Genomic DNA, 16867 nt, shown 5'->3' on the forward strand with positions numbered 1-16867 from the left:
GAGACCTCATTTGGAATACTGTGTACAATTATGGTGACCATTCCTTCAAAAGGATATAAACTGGTTGGAGTCTGTCCAGAGGATGGCTAGTAAAATGATCAGTGGTCTTTGATGTAAAGCATATAGGGATAGACTTAAAGATCTAAAGATGTACACCCTAAAGAAAAGGTAAGATGCGGAGATATGATAGAAACATTTAAAAATCTTAAAGGTTTCTGTCATAGGTGGCTAGCCTCTTTCAATGGAAAGAAGGCTCCAGAGTAAGGGGTCATGGTATGAAGATGGAAGAGAGGAGTAGCTTAGGAAATATTTCTTGAGAGGTAGTGGATGCATGGAACAACTTCCCAGTAGAAGTCGTTGAGGCAAAAATGTTATCTGAATTCAAGAATACATGGGATAAATGCAGGGTATCTCAGTGATGGGGATCGTAAGGACTAGATAAATTTGACAGATGGACAGACTAGATGAGCCATATGGTCCTTTTCTATTGTCATGTTTCTGTTTCTTATTCTGTCCTCTGATATGGCAAAGATCACTTATGCTGAATTACAGGATGCTTCTCTGTACTCAGCTGAAGTTTTTGCCAAAGGCTTTCTATATCGACCAATCCAGCGTATTGCCTACCTTCTTTCTTATGCCCCATGCACATGAAAGCAAAAAAGCCCTAAATTTTCTGGACTTAGCATATTACAAGAAACATACTCAGTCACATCCTAAAAACCAACCGAGTAGGAGTCGTAGTTGCCCAGCATATCATGGCTAACTGTCTGGCTGAATGTGTTCACCACTGCTACACTTTAGCAGGACTGCAAGTCACAGACTCTGTAAAGGCCAATCAAGTAAGAGCCATGGCTGCTTCCTTTGGTCATCTTTGAGAAGAACCTTTTGAAGATATCTGTAATTCTGCCACTTGGTCTTCCATTCATACCTTTACATCCCACTATTGTCTTGATAACCTCTCAAAGACTGACGACAAATTTATATGAGCAGTTTTTCAAAATCTGCTTTCTCTGTAGGCCACTCTGCATGTTTGAGGCCTGATTGCTTACTAAGTAAACACTCCATTGCAGCCCTCAGCTTGGGACTCTTCACGTGTAATGGTTAATTCAGCATGCTTATCGATGAATTAGCCGTGGAATACCCACCTGCATCCCTGGAGAATTGAGTACCTAGCTAGATTAGTTCTGGTATTGACTAAAGAAACTCACAAGGCAACGCCTGCGCAGGAACTCCTGTACATGCTGAATGACATCACCTCACATATAATGGCCAATTTATCCTGCTATCTATGCAAAATACCATAGAGTGAGACCATAAAACAAATTTTCTTTCTGGTCTCACTCTAGTGGGTGACTGTTTTGTGATACTACTAACACAGGCATTAGTAGGCAAGTAATTTTCTGTTTTTTAATCTGGCCTGTTAAAAGTCCTATGTATATTTGTACAGTGCTGCATATGTCATGTGGTTCTGTAGAAATGTTAAGCAGCAGCAGCAGCAATAGTAGTAGTCTCGAATTTTTTGTTTATTTTATTTTTTTCCTAGCATCAAAATGGCAGAACTCTTTATGGAATGTGAGGAGGAAGAACTAGAGCCATGGCAGAGGAGAGTGAAAGTAGTTGAAATTGATGATGATGATGATGATGAGCCAATCTTTGTGGGAGAAATAACAAGTTCAAAGACAGCTACTACAAGTAAGGCAATATTTTCTTTTCTCTCCCCACTCCCCCCCCCCCCCCCAAAAAAAATCTTTTAAAATCATTTACCAAAAAACCGATGCATCACATAGTCAAAACGTTTTCTTGACAAATCTAATTTTATATGTTCATAGTATGTTTTTAAAATATTATTGTGTACATTGTAGGTAGGGACTACTGCACTCTGTTTTGTGTTAGCCTGGTGCTACAATTGAAGTTCATATTTTAAACTTTTTCATGTAAGTACCTTTTTATTTTAAACTGATCAAGGCAGCTAGACTGTGTTACATAACAAGTGTAAACAGCTGTGTATATCAGCATCTAATTTTTAAGGTACATAATGTAAACTAGTTCTAAACCCCGAAAAGGTTTTTCATCCGTGAGGGAACTGCTTTTACAATCTTTAGGGTGAGAAATTTCTCTCATGAAAACTTTCTATGCAGAGCTCATGCAGAAATATTTACATAGTTCCGAATAAATTATTATTTGCTCTATTGTGTTAACTTACATTTCTAGACTGACTAGCTTGTACCAAAGTACAACCCAAGTAGCTCATTGCGAGCCACTTTTGATTACAATGACAGCTAAGGTCATTTGACTTCCTTATAGCATTGTTCATTAACTCTTTGCTTTCAATTTTCTGTGCTTTATGCTAATATACTTATTACAAAGGCACTAGTTGATCTCAGTCTTTACATATTGCATCCATATGTTTAGTGTTCTCTTATAGAATTTGACTACTTAATAAATTTGGGTAGTGGTCTGTCTTTTTAACAAATAAGCAGGGAACCAGCAACTTTGTTGTAAAGTATTGGCAGGACTGGAGTGTGAAAATTAATATATCTGATTTTACTTTGAGTGCATTCACTTCAGCTTGTTATAAACAAATTTGTTGTGGCACCAATGGAAGTGCCAAGAAGGGCATACAAGTGACTTGAAGGAACTTGCTTAATCTAGTGCTGTTGATGCAGGGCTCTGCCAGAGTGGGCTCTTCATTGATCCTGAGGCAGGAAATAACTTTAGCAGCAAGGGTGCAATTGTCCTTTATGATACAGAAATTCCCCACTGTGCTGATCCATCTGTTCTACCCGGATCTGGCACTAACCAGGGTGCTGCCTGTATCACTGGCACGGAACTCTCATTCTAGTTCAGTTTATTTAAGTACTTGATACACAGCAATTCTATTATTACAAATCAAAACAGTTAAAAAAAAAAAAATTACAACAGACAATATATAGTACCATAAAAACAGTTTAAAATGTTAAAATACAAATCACAGCACTAATCAAATAAAATATTACTAAAATTCTAAAAACAGTATCTGAGAACATAAAACATAATGAACACAGTCAAACCTCTGCATGGCAGACCTTAAGTCCCTTGGATTTCATTAGTGTGGAGTGCCTTGGTGTATAAGTACAAGAGTCCCGCTAATGGGGAGAACTCTATGGCATAGCAGCAGGTGTTACCTACACCCTTTAGCAGAAGTTGGTAATGTAAACAACACAGAGCATTTTGCAGCAGATATAGCTGCCACAGTGCTGAGTTCCTCCTTGACGTCACTGGCAGAAGGTCTTTCAGGGGTCCATGCTTGGTGCTCGAATTGCAGCTCGTTACTTGTTTTGGTGCAATATTTACATGAGTATGTGCAAAAACTGAAATCTTAGCTGAAATCATCAGACCCCTGGGCATGCAGAGTTCCATCAAAACAGTGGAGGAATGCGAGAAACATCTTATCTGCTCTGCATATGAGAATTTGACACCATGGCCTGAACTTTAGCTGCCTAGTTCCAAATAAGTGGCCTTTGTAAAGACCGTCTGATGGAAGTAACCTGTACAGGAGACAACATATTCGGAGATAAGTTGCAGATTAAGGAGCAGTAATCCACTCTACAGTCATTCAGGTCAATCCAGTACCGAGCGGTAGGAAGAGCTGCGTTAGTGCCCGGCGCACCTGCGGTTGCCGCACGCACAGTGCAGCTCACCTACCGCTCGATCCTGTATGTAAATAGCTTGCAAATGCAAGCTGCATCTAAGAAGCATCCGTGAAGCGTTAGGCCCGCGCAACCCATTTTACTGTATAGAGTGCCTATACAGTAACCTGGGTGCGCGGGCCTAAAGCTTCATGGCCACGCTAGTATCTGTCATTTCAAATTTCATTTGAAATGACAGGTACCAGGAAGTGGACAGTTCTCCAACGCTCGGGATTGTCAGCCCTCTCACCTCCTCCCGAAGCAAGCAACCAAAGCGTAAAAAACGCTTCGGGAGGAGGGGAGGGGGGGACTGGCAATCCCGGGCGTAGGATTGCCCGTCCTCTCCTCCCCTCGCTCTCTTGCTACTTTTTTTTTCGCTTTTTTTTTTGCTTCGGGAGGAGGGGAGAGAACTGGGGCTGCCCCGGAGACCAGCACCCATGGACGTGGCCAGGGCAGGAGAGCGATAGTCGGGGCGCGCGTTACTAGATGGTAGGGAATAGCTAATTCGATCGTTTACATGCAATATGCATGCCGCGTGCGGACGGGGTTGCCCGGGGATTTTAGGACGCGGTAGGAGTAGGTTAAAGGGGATTGGGGATCGCAGGAAGGGCTAACGCGGCCGGAAAGTGAGTAGAACGCGAGTTAGGAGCGGGGTAAACGTGGACGCACTTTACTGGATAGACCTGAAAGTCAGCAGTGTTGGGGAGCTAGCCTGATACTATGTACTTCTATAAAAGTTTGTTCTTTCAAAGGCGTCCTTTCTGCCCTTTTCAACATTTATTAGTCACTTCTCACTTTCCAAAAGTAGCAGCTGCTTGTTAAAGGTCAGCAAAGCTCAATAAAAATGTTACTGATTTCTGAGAACTGGGTCTGCTGGTGCTATTGGAATATATCACACGTGTTATGGCTGCTTGATCCTGCTGTCTATAGAGAACCCTGTTTACAGGTAAGCAAACTTGTTTTCTTTCCAGCAAAAAAAATCAACTGTCTTTTTTGGTAGTAGCTGAGTTGTTGGGTTTTGTTTTGTTTTGTTTTTTGTTGGGTTCCCCCCCCCCCCCCTCAATTTCTGCATGTGTATATTTTCTTTAGAATTGCAAAATATGTTTTGTAAGCCATGGAAATAATTGCTATTGTCTGTATTAGTTCTGGGAGAATAGTTGGTGTGATCTAGTTTTATCTTTCAGGATTATTCTGTAACTTCTAGTTGTTAGGAATAATTTGGAATCATTATGTGCTGTATCAACATACTGAATACTAACAATTGTATTTGCTAACATTAAGTGCCATCATTTAGTTTTTACTTTTTGAAAATTTGCAATCAGAGGTGGTGGTCTATTAATAACCAGCCATAGATTCCAGTTAAAAAATATATGTTAAATCCTGAGCTTTTTTTTTTTTTTTAAATGTAAGATGTAGTTTTAGGCAGGCAATTTTCAAAAAGACTTCTGTGGATAAAGAATTGGCCCTTCTGAAAATTGAGTGACTGAAATTCATGTAAAATTACTTGTATACAGTTTCTTGCTACTTTTTGCGCATCCAGTTCAATAGGAGTCAGCCTCTACTGAGTCTATGGTGCTAAGAGCTTTCACTTGCAACTTGAACTTCCCCCAGTTTTTATCCCTTCAACTCCCTTCCATGTAGTCTAATCATTGCAGCAACAATTCTTGGCTAGGGCCCAAACTATGGCTCCCTCTTACTGACTAGACCAGAGCTTTCCAAACTGTGTGTCGGGACACGTTAGTGTGTCGCCTGCAGTGTGCAGGTGTGTCGCGCAAGCCCGGTCAACTGTGATGCGAGTTTGGGCTTTTTTTTTTCTAGAGATTCACTTTTTTTTTTCAGTTTATGGGTTGCTTATTATTGGGTGATTTTTGCTGTCAATCGCGTTTTTTGGGGGGGCTTGGTGGGTGGAACGAGCCCAGCCATCCTTGCATTGGCTGCTGCTGCCGATGAGGCCTGGCCATGACGAGTACTGACTGCAAGCAGCAGTGTCTGGTGATCATGGAAGGGAGTGAAGCACTTAACTGGCAACAATCAAAAAGACGAGGTACATGAGTGTGGGGGCCAGACATGTGCTGGGGAGAGAGAGATGAGTGAGTGGGGGGCAAACGTGCTGGGGGGACAGACATGTGCTTGAGGGGGAGAGATATGAGTGTGTGGGGGCCAGACATGTGCTGGGGGGAGGAGAGAGATGAGTGTGTGGGGGACAGACAATTTGTTTTATTATTGTTTCTCATAAATTATAACAATAACATGAATCTTGGAATATATATTTTTAATATAAATTTAAGGTTTTCATGAGATAGGTTGTGTCGTGAAACATTTTATTTATGTATATATTTAAGGAAACAATCATAAATTGTCGAAATATGTTTCGTTCGTTTAACCTTTAACCTCTGGTTTACTAGTAGACTGAATTACCGTGTCGTGAAATTATGTTTGTCTAAAAAGTGTGTACTAACAGACAATGGCAGCATGATTACAAATGGTATAAACGGATACTGTTATGGTCATCAAAACATAGTAAGTAAATACATCGGATACAATATACCACCTTAACTGTGACAGACTAATATTTGCTATAAAATTAATTAGAAAAAACAAGACATCATTGCAAAGCACTTCTACTAGAATTTTGGTAGGAGCCAAATCATCGGCTACATAGTATCAATCTTAAGTCAACTATGCTGGCCCCCAGTTGAAAGGAAGATAAAAACCCTTGAGTTATTTTCTCCTATATTCCTGCAAGAGATCTTCACTACTCCATGTCTAAATTCCTCAGCAGAGCATAACTGTTTTAGGACATGACTATCAGGACTTCAATCCAAATTTGAGTTAGACACCATTGAGCTTTTAATGGCAATATTCTTGCTTCATCTACATCAGGTGCTAGCTTTGTTTGTTAGCTGTACTGTAAATCTGATCTCTAAGATTCAATTATAATTCAAAGTTGACATATTGTTTGTTATACTGTACCATTGTAATCCACCATTCTTAGGGGGGGGAGGCATAATATCAAGTATTAATAAATAATAAAGCACCTTTAATTAAAAACTATATTAAAATACCATATCTTACATTTCTTTATAAAGTTTCCCATAAGTCTTAATGACTGACTTGACTATCTTTACAAAACTACTTCATGGGAATCAAATAGTTAATAAAAAAAAAAAAAAGGGAATTTGCCATACCTCCCGGATATATAGACAAAGGAAGATCTTTGGAAAAATAAATCTTATGGCAAACGATTGTCTGTCTGAAGTGTTGGACATCACCCAGGTCATAATAAATTAAGCACTTGTTATTGAAGAAGAAGTTTCAATTTGCTTAACACGCACCAGCATAACAAAAAAATAATCATAGACCCATCAAGGGAAATGAGCTTCACTGGAAAAAACTTTTTAACTGTTTGATTTATTTCTTCATCGTCAAGCAGGGCTGAATTAGCCATAAGGGGTTGAAGACATCCGCCAGTGCCAAACAGACCCATCTCTCTAAGTTCATAGAGCTTTGCTGCATTGAGCATGTGTGGGAATTCCTGCACGGGTGGTGCCTTGTGAGCTCCCTCTGTGTACCTTCTCCCTCTGTGTATTTTCTTTAATAATCTTATTCTTCAAAATTTTCAATTTTAAGTTGCTTTGCTGTCTTGGGAGCCCTTCTTTCTGTCAGGTGATAGCAGTTTGGTGTACCCTAAATCACTCTTGGATGTGGAAGAGTGTATATGTCATCTTATTCATTCCATTTTTGACGCATTTGATATGATGGCCCACTCTTCTTAGGCTGCAGTCGAAGCATGCTGGATGACTTATTTGAGAGCCAGTAGTTTGTGCGATGATGTCCATGACAAGCTAATGGACATTTCCTGCATAGATCATCTCTTCAGGGACAAACTCAGAGAAATGATTGTTAAATAAAGGAACATGTCGTGTTCCAGTCCCTCTCCATAAGCTTGAAGCAACAGTCCACTTCGAGTTGGCCCTGTTATGCCTTAAAAGGTTATACTTTCAAAGACTCTCCTTCCAGCAATTTCAGTGGTGCCAAATTCTGCCTCCACTTCTGCAGCAACAATAACATCTGGCTAGAGTGGACAATGTGAATGTTGCCAACCAAAAATGGCACAACAGGTCCAGTCCAAACCTGGACCAAGTTTTTGACCACTTTTCAAGCCCAGCAATCATCCTGTCTGATAGGGGGCAGAATCCAGCACTTAAAAGAGGAATGGCTCTAGTGGCTCTAGTGGGCCATAGTGTATTTGGATTTTCAGAAGGCATTTGACAAGTCCCTCATGAGAGGCTTCTACGTAAACTAAAAAGTCATGGGATAGGAGGCGATGTCCTTTCGTGGATTACAAGCTGGTTAAAAGACAGGAAACAGAGAGTAGGATTAAATGGTCAATTTTCTCAGTGGAAAAGGGTAAACAGTGGAGTGCCTCAGGGATCTGTACTTGGACCGGTGCTTTTCAATATATATATAAATGATCCGGAAAGGAATACGATGAGTGAGGTTATTAAATTTGCAGATGATACAAAATTATTTAGAGTAGTTAAATCACAAGCAGACTGTGATACATTGCAGGAGGACCTTGCAAGACTTATTTATTTATTTTTATTTAGATAGTTTTATATACCGACAACCGTTCACACATCGTGTCGGTTTACATGTAACTTACAAACCAAAGTAAATATAGGCAGTGCCTTGACAAAGAACATTAGAACTATAAACGCAGTAACAGATAAATAAAAACTAGATAAAATAGAATAGAGGGGGGATTGAGACAAGGAGGGAGGGAGGAGGGAGGGGGAAGATTGGGCATCCAAATGGCAGATGAAATTGCCATTTGGATGCCGAATTGAAGATTGGGCATCCAAATGGCAGATGAAATTTAATGTGGACAAGTGCAAGGTGTTGCATATAGGGAAAAATAACCGTTGCTGTAGTTACACGATGTTAGGTTCCATATTAGGAGCTACCACCCAGGAAAAAGATTTAGGCATCATAGTAGATAATACTTTAAAATCGTCAGCTCAGTGTGCTGCAGCAGTCAAAAAAGCAAATAGAATGTTAGGAATTATTAGGAAGGGATTGGTTAATAGAATGGAAAATGTCATAATGCCTCTATATCGCTCCATGGTGAGACCACACCTTGAATACTGTGTACAATTCTGGTCGCCGCATCTCAAAAAAGATATAGTTGTGATGGAGAAGGTACAGAGAAGGGCAATCAAAATGATAAAGGGGATGGAACAGCTTCCCTATGAGGATAGGCTGAAGAGATTAGGGCTGTTCAGCTTGGAGAAGAGACGGCTGAGGGGGGGGATATGATAGAGGTCTTTAAGATCATGAGAGGTCTTGAACGAGTAGATGTGACTCGGTTATTTTCACTTTCGAATAATAGAAGGACTAAGGGGCATTCCATGAAGTTAGCAAGTAGCACATTTAAGACTAATCGGAGAAAATTCTTTTTCACTCAACGCACAATAAAGCTCTGGAATTTGTTGCCAGAGGATGTGGTTAGTGCAGTTAGTGTAGCTGGGTTCAAAAAAGGTTTGGATAAGTTCTTGGAGGAGAAGTCCATTAATGGCTATTAATCAATTTTACTTAGGGAATAGCCACTGCTATTAATTGCATCAGTAGCATGGGATCTTCTTAGTGTTTGGGTAATTGCCAGGTTCTTGTGGCCTGGTTTTGGCCTCTGTTGGAAACAGGATGCTGGGCTTGATGGACCCTTGGTCTTGACCCAGCATGGCAATTTCTTATGTTCTTATGGCTCAAGATCGCCAAAGACTACTGGGTTCGCAAGAGTGTGGAGTCGAGATACTGCTTGCATTTCTCATGACTTTCCACGTGCTGGCAGCATTTCCTGCAGCAATGCTCTAGAGCCTAGAGCTCCTTTATAATAAAAATTCCTGACTCGTTTTGTGTAAAGAAAATTTGCTGAAGGACCAGCTCAAAACAAACTACATTGCATCCTGACAAGCTTCCTCGTCCTCAAATTTTCACATACTCCTATGCTGGCATTAAGCCCCTTTTGAAATGCTGTACTGAAATATTAATCTCTGACCTCTCGTGGTCCCCTTTTTGCTGGTAGCTTCCTTCATATCACTTCCTCCAACCAAGATATCATATATTCTCACAGGACAAGCAGCATGGTAGTCCTCACATATGGGTGACATCATCAGGATGGAGTCCAATCATGGAAAACTTCTGTCAAAGTTTCCCGAACTTTGACTGGCCCCTACTGGGCATGCCCAGCATGACACTAACCCTGCAGCCAGCAGGAGTCCCCCTTCAGTCTTCTTTTTTCCACGCAGTAGTAGCCTCACGGTTTAGGAGCTCTGAAGAGATTCCTGACAGGAATTTTCCTCATGGAGTTAATTAAAATTAAATTGCCCCACAGGGGTCCCCCCTCTAACTTTTCTCGGGCCGCGGTACTCCAGTAAGTTTTTCATCATTTTTCCTCGATTACCGTCGAGTTTGGCCCTCGCGGCCTACTGGCCGTCGACCGTACCACGGCTCGATTTTTCTATGGCCATGGCTTTGGGGTTTTGTCGGTGCCCGGACTGTACTTGCACCATGTCTATCACAGACCCTCATGGAGTCTGTGTAATGTGTTTAGGCCGTGAGCATGATGTCCTGACTTGCACCAAATGTGCCCTCATGACACCAAAAGGTCGCAAAGCCGGAATGGAGAAGATGGGACTCCTTTTCCGAGCTCACACCCCGACGCCGTCCATCACATCGACATCATCTGAGCCGGCACCGTCGAAGTCGCACCAGCATCGACAACCGTCCGGTGACCGCCCGCCATCGACGTCTTCACGGCCATCGACTCCAGTTTCTCCTCCTCAAGATTGAGGGGATTGTAGGGAGAAACATCGGCATCGTAAGTCTCGGACCGTCGAGGGAGCGAAATCATCGACCTCGCCACTGTCCGAGCCACCATCGAAGAAGCCCCATCCAGGAATGGTACAGACCATTCCTGCGACCGGGTCACCGAGGCCACCCTCTCCCGATCGGGGTTTGGGAGTCGCGATTCCGCCTGTAAAGGTGGTTCCTCCAGTTGTGCCTCAGCCTCCCTCTTCCGTCACGGAGCCGGGGCTGATTGCCCCAGGTCTCCGGGAAGAACTGGACCGGCTGGTCCGGGAGGCGATCGACAAGGCGATGCAATGACTCCAGGTTCCTCCGACACCGGCACCGAGAGTGGAACCGGTCACCAACCCGATTCCAGCAGCGCTGGCACTGCTGCTATCCCGGATGGAAGCGCTCATGACCGCCCTTCCGCCGTTGATTCCCAGGTCTCCGATGGCTCCGGTGTGCTCCCCGATGACAGCTTCATCGGGAGGAGAAACACCGTTCCGCATTCCTCCTTCAGGGGTATTGCCTCAGCCATCGATGCCATGTCGTCCCTCGCCACCGATTCATTCATCGGGCGTGATACGCACATCGGCGCCATCGATGCCGGCACCGATACCCCCCAGGCCGTCCACGGTGCCCCCAGTGATTCCTTCGATTTTCTCGGCGCCTCAGCCGGGCCCTTCGGCTATCCAACCCCTTTCTCGTCCTACAGGTCAGCCTGCTGATCCTTATGACACCTGGGGTGATGATACTTCCACAGACACTGATGACTTACCTTCACCTCCCTTTCCTACTGAAAGTGGAAAATGTTCTCCTCCAGAGGACCTTTCTTTCATTAATTTTGTGAAGGAAATGTCGGAATTGGTCCCTTTTCAGCTTCAGACGGAGCAAGATGATGGAGCTTCTCCAGTTCCTGGATGCCCCTAAAGTGATCACTTCTATTCCCATTCATCAAGTTCTTCTTGACCTCCTCAAAAAGAACTGGGAAAACCCTGGATCCATTGCCCCAGTACACAGAAAGGCTGACACTACCTATCTAGTACAGTCAGCCCCTGGCTTTCAAAAATCTCAGCTCTACCACCACTCAGTTGTGGTAGAATCAGCTCAAAAGAAAGCAAAAAGGACGAAGCCTCACTCCTCTACCCCTCCTGTTAAGGAACACAAGTTCCTAGACAATATCGGTCGACGAGTGTTCCAAGGGGTCATGCCCATCTCCAGAATTGCTTCTTACCGGCTGTACATGACCCAATACAACAGGGTCATTTTCAAGCAAATACAGGACTTCTCTGAAACCCTGCCTGACCAATTCTAAGAACAGCTTCAAATCCTTGTCAACAAGGGCTTTGAGGCAGGAAAGCATGAGATAAGAACAACTTACGATATCTTCGACACCTCCACTAGAGTGTCTGCAACTGCCATTTCGGCAAGATGCTGGGCCTGGCTCAAGTCTTCTGACCTTCGCCCAGAAGTACAAGACAGGCTTTCTGACCTGCCCTGTATAGGAGATAATCTGTTCGGTGAACAGATTCAGCAAATGGTGGCTGAGTTAAAGGACCCTCATGAGACCCTCAAACAGCTCTCATCGATACCTTCTGACTTCCCCTCTAGACAGCCCTTCAAGAAGGACTCTAAGAAGTCATTCTTCCGCCCAAGGAAGTACTATCCTCCACCAGCAAGGTCCCGAATTACGAGGCCCTATCAAAAATCTCAGCCTCGCCAGCCCCGGAAACAAAAGCCACAAGCAGCTCCCCAGCCGGGGCCTGCTTCAGGTTTTTGACTTTCCCTTGGAGAGCAGCAGCCTGATTCCTCTGCCAAGCATACCAGTGGGAGGTCGATTGTGCCACTTTCACGGCATGTGGCAATCAATCACAACCGACCAATGGGTGCTAGCAATCATTGCTCAGGGTTACCACCTAAACTTTCTTGCTCTTCCACTGGACTCACCACCTCTACAAGCATGGAGAGTAACCGACCACTCTGTCCTTTTGGAGCAGGAGGTTTCCCTTCTTCTCCAGTTAAGAGCAATAGAACCCGTCCCTCTTTTGCAACAAGGCCTAGGGTTCTATTCCCGGTACTTTTTGATCCCCAAAAAATCCGGGGGCCTTCGTCCCAATTCTGGACCTACGTGCCCTCAACAAGTACCTCCAGCGGGAAAAGTTCAAGATGGTAACCCTGGGCTCGCTTCTACCTCTTCTACAAAGAGGAGACTGGCTCTGCTCTCTGGACCTCCAGGACGCATACACCCACATTGCGATATCTCCAGCTCATCGCAAGTACCTCAGGTTTTTAGTAGGCCCAAAGCACTATCAATACAGAGTGCTTCCATTCGGCCTAGCATCGGCACCACAAGTCTTTACCAGATGTCTCGTAGTTGTCGCAGCCTTTCTCGGGAAAGAAGGTGTTCACGTCTACCCCTATCTAGACGACTGGTTAATCAGGGCTCCAAACCAGCAAGCCGTTCGATCGTCCCTGGATTTGACCCTACACACTCTAATTTCTCTAGGATTTCTCGTCAATTACGAGAAATCCTATTTAGTCCCATCTCAAACCTCGTCGTTCATTGGGGCAAACTTGGACACCTTGCAGGCAAAAGCCTTTCTACCTCAACAACGAGTGCAAACCTTCGTGTCCCTTGCTCACCAGTTGCAGTCTCAGCATACAGCAACAGCTCGACAATTCCTTGTCCTTCTCGGACACATGGCATCCTCAGTCCATCTCACACCAATGGCCAGCCTGGCCATGAGGCTCATACATTGGACTCTGAGGTCACAATGGATTCAAGCGACTCAGCGTCTGTCAACCATTGTCCACATCACCGACGCACCGATCGTACCTTAATCTGGTACGATCGGTGCCGCTTCCTGACATTTGCAGGGCTGCCACCTGGAGTTCTCTCCACACTTTCGCAGCCCACTATTGCTTAGACAAAGCCGGAAGACAAGATTCCATCTTCGGCCAGTCTGTCCTGCGTAACCTATTTCCAACGTGACGTACCAAGTCTGTCTCTTGCCTGGTGGAAAGATCAGAACAATCTCCTCCAGGGACTGCCTTTTCACCTACCAGATCCTCAACTCATTCTCACCACCGATGCTTCCAACCTCGGGTGGGGAGCTCATGTGAACGATCTACAGACACAAGGATCTTGGTCTCCAGAGGAAGCCAAACACCAGATAAATTTCCTGGAGCTTCGAGCAATGCGATATGCTCTCAGAGCTTTTCAGGATTGCCTATCAAATCACGTCATCCTGATTCAGACGGACAACCAGGTGGCCATGTGGTACATCAACAAGCAGGGAGGCACAGGCTCCTTCCTTCTGTGTGAGGAAGCTGCGCAGATTTGGGCGGAAGCGCTCTCCCACTCGATGTACCTCAGGGCCACCTATTTGCCGGGAGTGCTCAATGTTTTGGCAGACAAACTGAGTCGTGTATTCCAACTGCACGAGTGGTTTCTCAACCCCTCGGTAGCGACCTCTCTCTTCCTGCAATGGGGTTATCCCCAAATAGACCTCTTTGTGTCCCCTCAGAACCACAAAGTGGACAATTACTGCTCCCTCATTCGGAGCGAGCGCTCTCAGCCCAGAGATGCATTCTCCCTCTCGTGGGCAGCTGGTCTGCTTTATGCATTCCCTCCACTTCCTCTTCTCTCGAAGACTCTCGAGAAGTTCCGTCAGGACAAGGGAACTATGATCCTCATAGCACTTCACTGGCCACGCCAAGTGTGGTTTCCCATACTCCAGGATCTCTCCATGCGCAGGCACATTCCCTTGGGAACGGACCCGCTTCTGATCACTCAGAACGACGGATGTCTACGCCATCCCAATCTTCAGGCCTTGTCCCTGACGGCATGGATGTTGAAAGGTTAATCCTTCAACCACTTAACCTTTCAGATTCGGTTTCTCGTGTCCTGATTGCTTCGCGGAAGCCTTCCACAAGAAAGTCTTTTTCCTATAAATGGAAAAGGTATACATCATGGTGTTCTTCGCAATCCCTTGATCCCTTTTCCTGTCCAATCCCAAGGTTTTTGGACTATCTCTGGCATTTATCGGAATCAGGTCTAAAGACCTCTTCCATCAGAATGCTACTCTTCCATCAGTAGCTGCCTTCCATAAAGGTGTCGGGGATGTCCCTATCTCGGTACAACCCCTCGTAACACGATTTTTAAAGGGCTTGCTCCATATCAAGCCACCTTTACGTCCTCGGCCCCTTCTTGGGACCTTAATCTGGTTCTCGGGTGGCTCATGAAACCACCATTCGAACCTCTTCACTCCTGTGACCTAAAATATCTCACATGGAAAGTGATTTTCCTTTTGGCTATCACTTCAGCTCGGAGGGGTAGTGAGTTACATGCCCTAGTTACCTATCCACCTTACACTAAACTCCTGCAGGACCAGGCGGTACTCCGCACTCACCCTAAGTTTTTGCCTAAGGTAGTTTTCGGAGTTTCACATTAATCAATCCATCATACTACCTATCTTCTTTCACAGGCCCCACTCCAACCCAGGGGAACAGGCTCTGCATACCCTTGACTGTAAACGGGCTCTAGCGTTCTACCTAGACCGTACAGTTGCCCACAGGAAGAGCACTCAGTTATTTGTCTCTTTCCATCCCAACAAATTAGGGCAACCTGTGGGTAAGCAGACTCTCTCCTCCTGGTTGGCGGACTGCATATCTTTTTGCTATCAGCAAGCAGGCATTCCTTTTCAAGACCGTGTTAAAGCACACTCTATGAGGGCCATGGCGACTTGAGTACGATCGGTGCCGCTTCCTGACATTTGCAGGGCTGCCACCTGGAGTTCTCTCCACACTTTCGCAGCCCACTATTGCTTAGACAAAGCCGGAAGACAAGATTCCATCTTCGGCCAATCTGTCCTGCGTAACCTATTTCCAACGTGACGTACCAACACCCTTCCGCCTGCCCGGTGGGGTTCAGGATGCCCTCTACCAAATTCCACCCCAGTTGTTGTGCCTGTTGCATGCCGTTGGGTACATTTGGTGCGTGTTAGGACATCCTCAGCTCGGTACTCACCCATATGTGAGGACTACCATCCTGCTTGTCCTGTGAGAAAGCAAGTGTTGCTTACCTGTAACATGTGTTCTCACAGGACAGCAGGATGTTAGTCCTCACGAAACCCGCCTGCCGCCCCGCGGTGTTGGGTTCGTAACGTTTTGTTGTTTTATTTTTTCGGCACTGCCTGTAGCTATCAAATAAGACTGAAGGGGGGGACCCCTGCTGGCTGCAGGGTTAGTGCCATGCTGGGCATGCCCAGTAGGGGCCAGTCAAAGTTCTGGAAACTTTGACAGAAGTTTTCCGTGATTGGGCTCCATCCTGATGATGTCACCCATATGTGAGGACTAACATCCTGCTGTCCTTTGAGAACACCTGTTACAGATAAGCAACATTTGCTTAACTTTCACATTGCTGAGGTACTGTAATGGCCAGGGAAACACTCTTTATCTTGACTTGATCTGAATGCTTGCCGTCCCCCTGACTCAGCCTTTGGGGGTAATTTTCAAAAGGAGTTACATGCGTAAATGTAGCTACTATTGTAGCAATTTTCAAAAGCCATTTACTCAAGTAAAGTGCACTTATGTGAGTAAATCCTATAGACAAGTCAATGGCATAATATTGTAGCAATTTTCAAAAACCCACTTACTCAAGAAAAGTGAATTTACTCCAGTAAACCTGGTTTTTACTCGAGTAAATGCTTTTTAAAATCAGGCCCTGAGTGCGCAACACGGTCGTGTTGGGGTGTTTCTACCTTTTCAGAATAAGAGTATGTTGTTTAAACAAGGGTTCTTTCCTGTTGGCCTTCAAACAAATAAAGCAATTAATACATGTATTGAACAGTTTATATTGTAGTGCCACACATTATTTTGAGATTCATTGTATATGTTGTGCCATACCTGGAATTGCATGGAGCATGTCAAGTTCCACCAGATCCAGCGGCTTGGCAAACTGTTAGGTTTGCACCTTGCTGGTGTCAGGGCTAGCCCTTTGGCCACTCCATAAGAAGCCCTTTCGGACTACAGGTGTTGATGTGGACCCCTGTGTGGTGAGGAAGCAAGAAGCACCACTGATGAGCCTGACCACAGGCGGAAATGTCAAAAAGGGACTTGGGGAGGCTTCACCTATACTAACCATCATTCCCTCAGTTGAGCCCTTGGTGCGGATGGCCAGCAGGACTTAGGCAGATCCCAAGACACACACAGGCAGAATCCAGTATCTGGTCCGGGGTTGAGGCAGGCAGCGGGCAAATAGAATTCAGAACTGTTCAAAGTCGAGGTGGGCAGTAAGCAAGTAGGAGCAGAATCTGGAACCATGCAGCCAGCAAGTGAAGCAGGAACAG

At 44.7% G+C, this 16867-nt stretch overlaps 1 protein-coding gene across 4 annotated transcripts in view; it reads left to right on the forward strand.

Moving 5' to 3' along the window:
• Window positions 1-16867, forward strand: part of ZNF280D (zinc finger protein 280D) — a 570468-nt gene that overhangs the window by 95263 nt on the left and 458338 nt on the right. For all 4 annotated transcript variants that reach the window (XR_003852490.1, XM_029575754.1, XM_029575752.1 and 1 more), the window contains one exon: window positions 1544-1692. Coding sequence is in view for 3 of the 4 variants with exons in the window: in XM_029575754.1 (XP_029431614.1) it covers window positions 1544-1692 (149 nt within the window). In the remaining variant the exon portion in view is untranslated. The remainder of the gene's footprint in view (window positions 1-1543; window positions 1693-16867) is intronic.

Source organism: Rhinatrema bivittatum, chromosome 13 (assembly GCF_901001135.1).
Source record: "Rhinatrema bivittatum chromosome 13, aRhiBiv1.1, whole genome shotgun sequence".
Taxonomy (NCBI): domain Eukaryota; kingdom Metazoa; phylum Chordata; class Amphibia; order Gymnophiona; family Rhinatrematidae; genus Rhinatrema; species Rhinatrema bivittatum.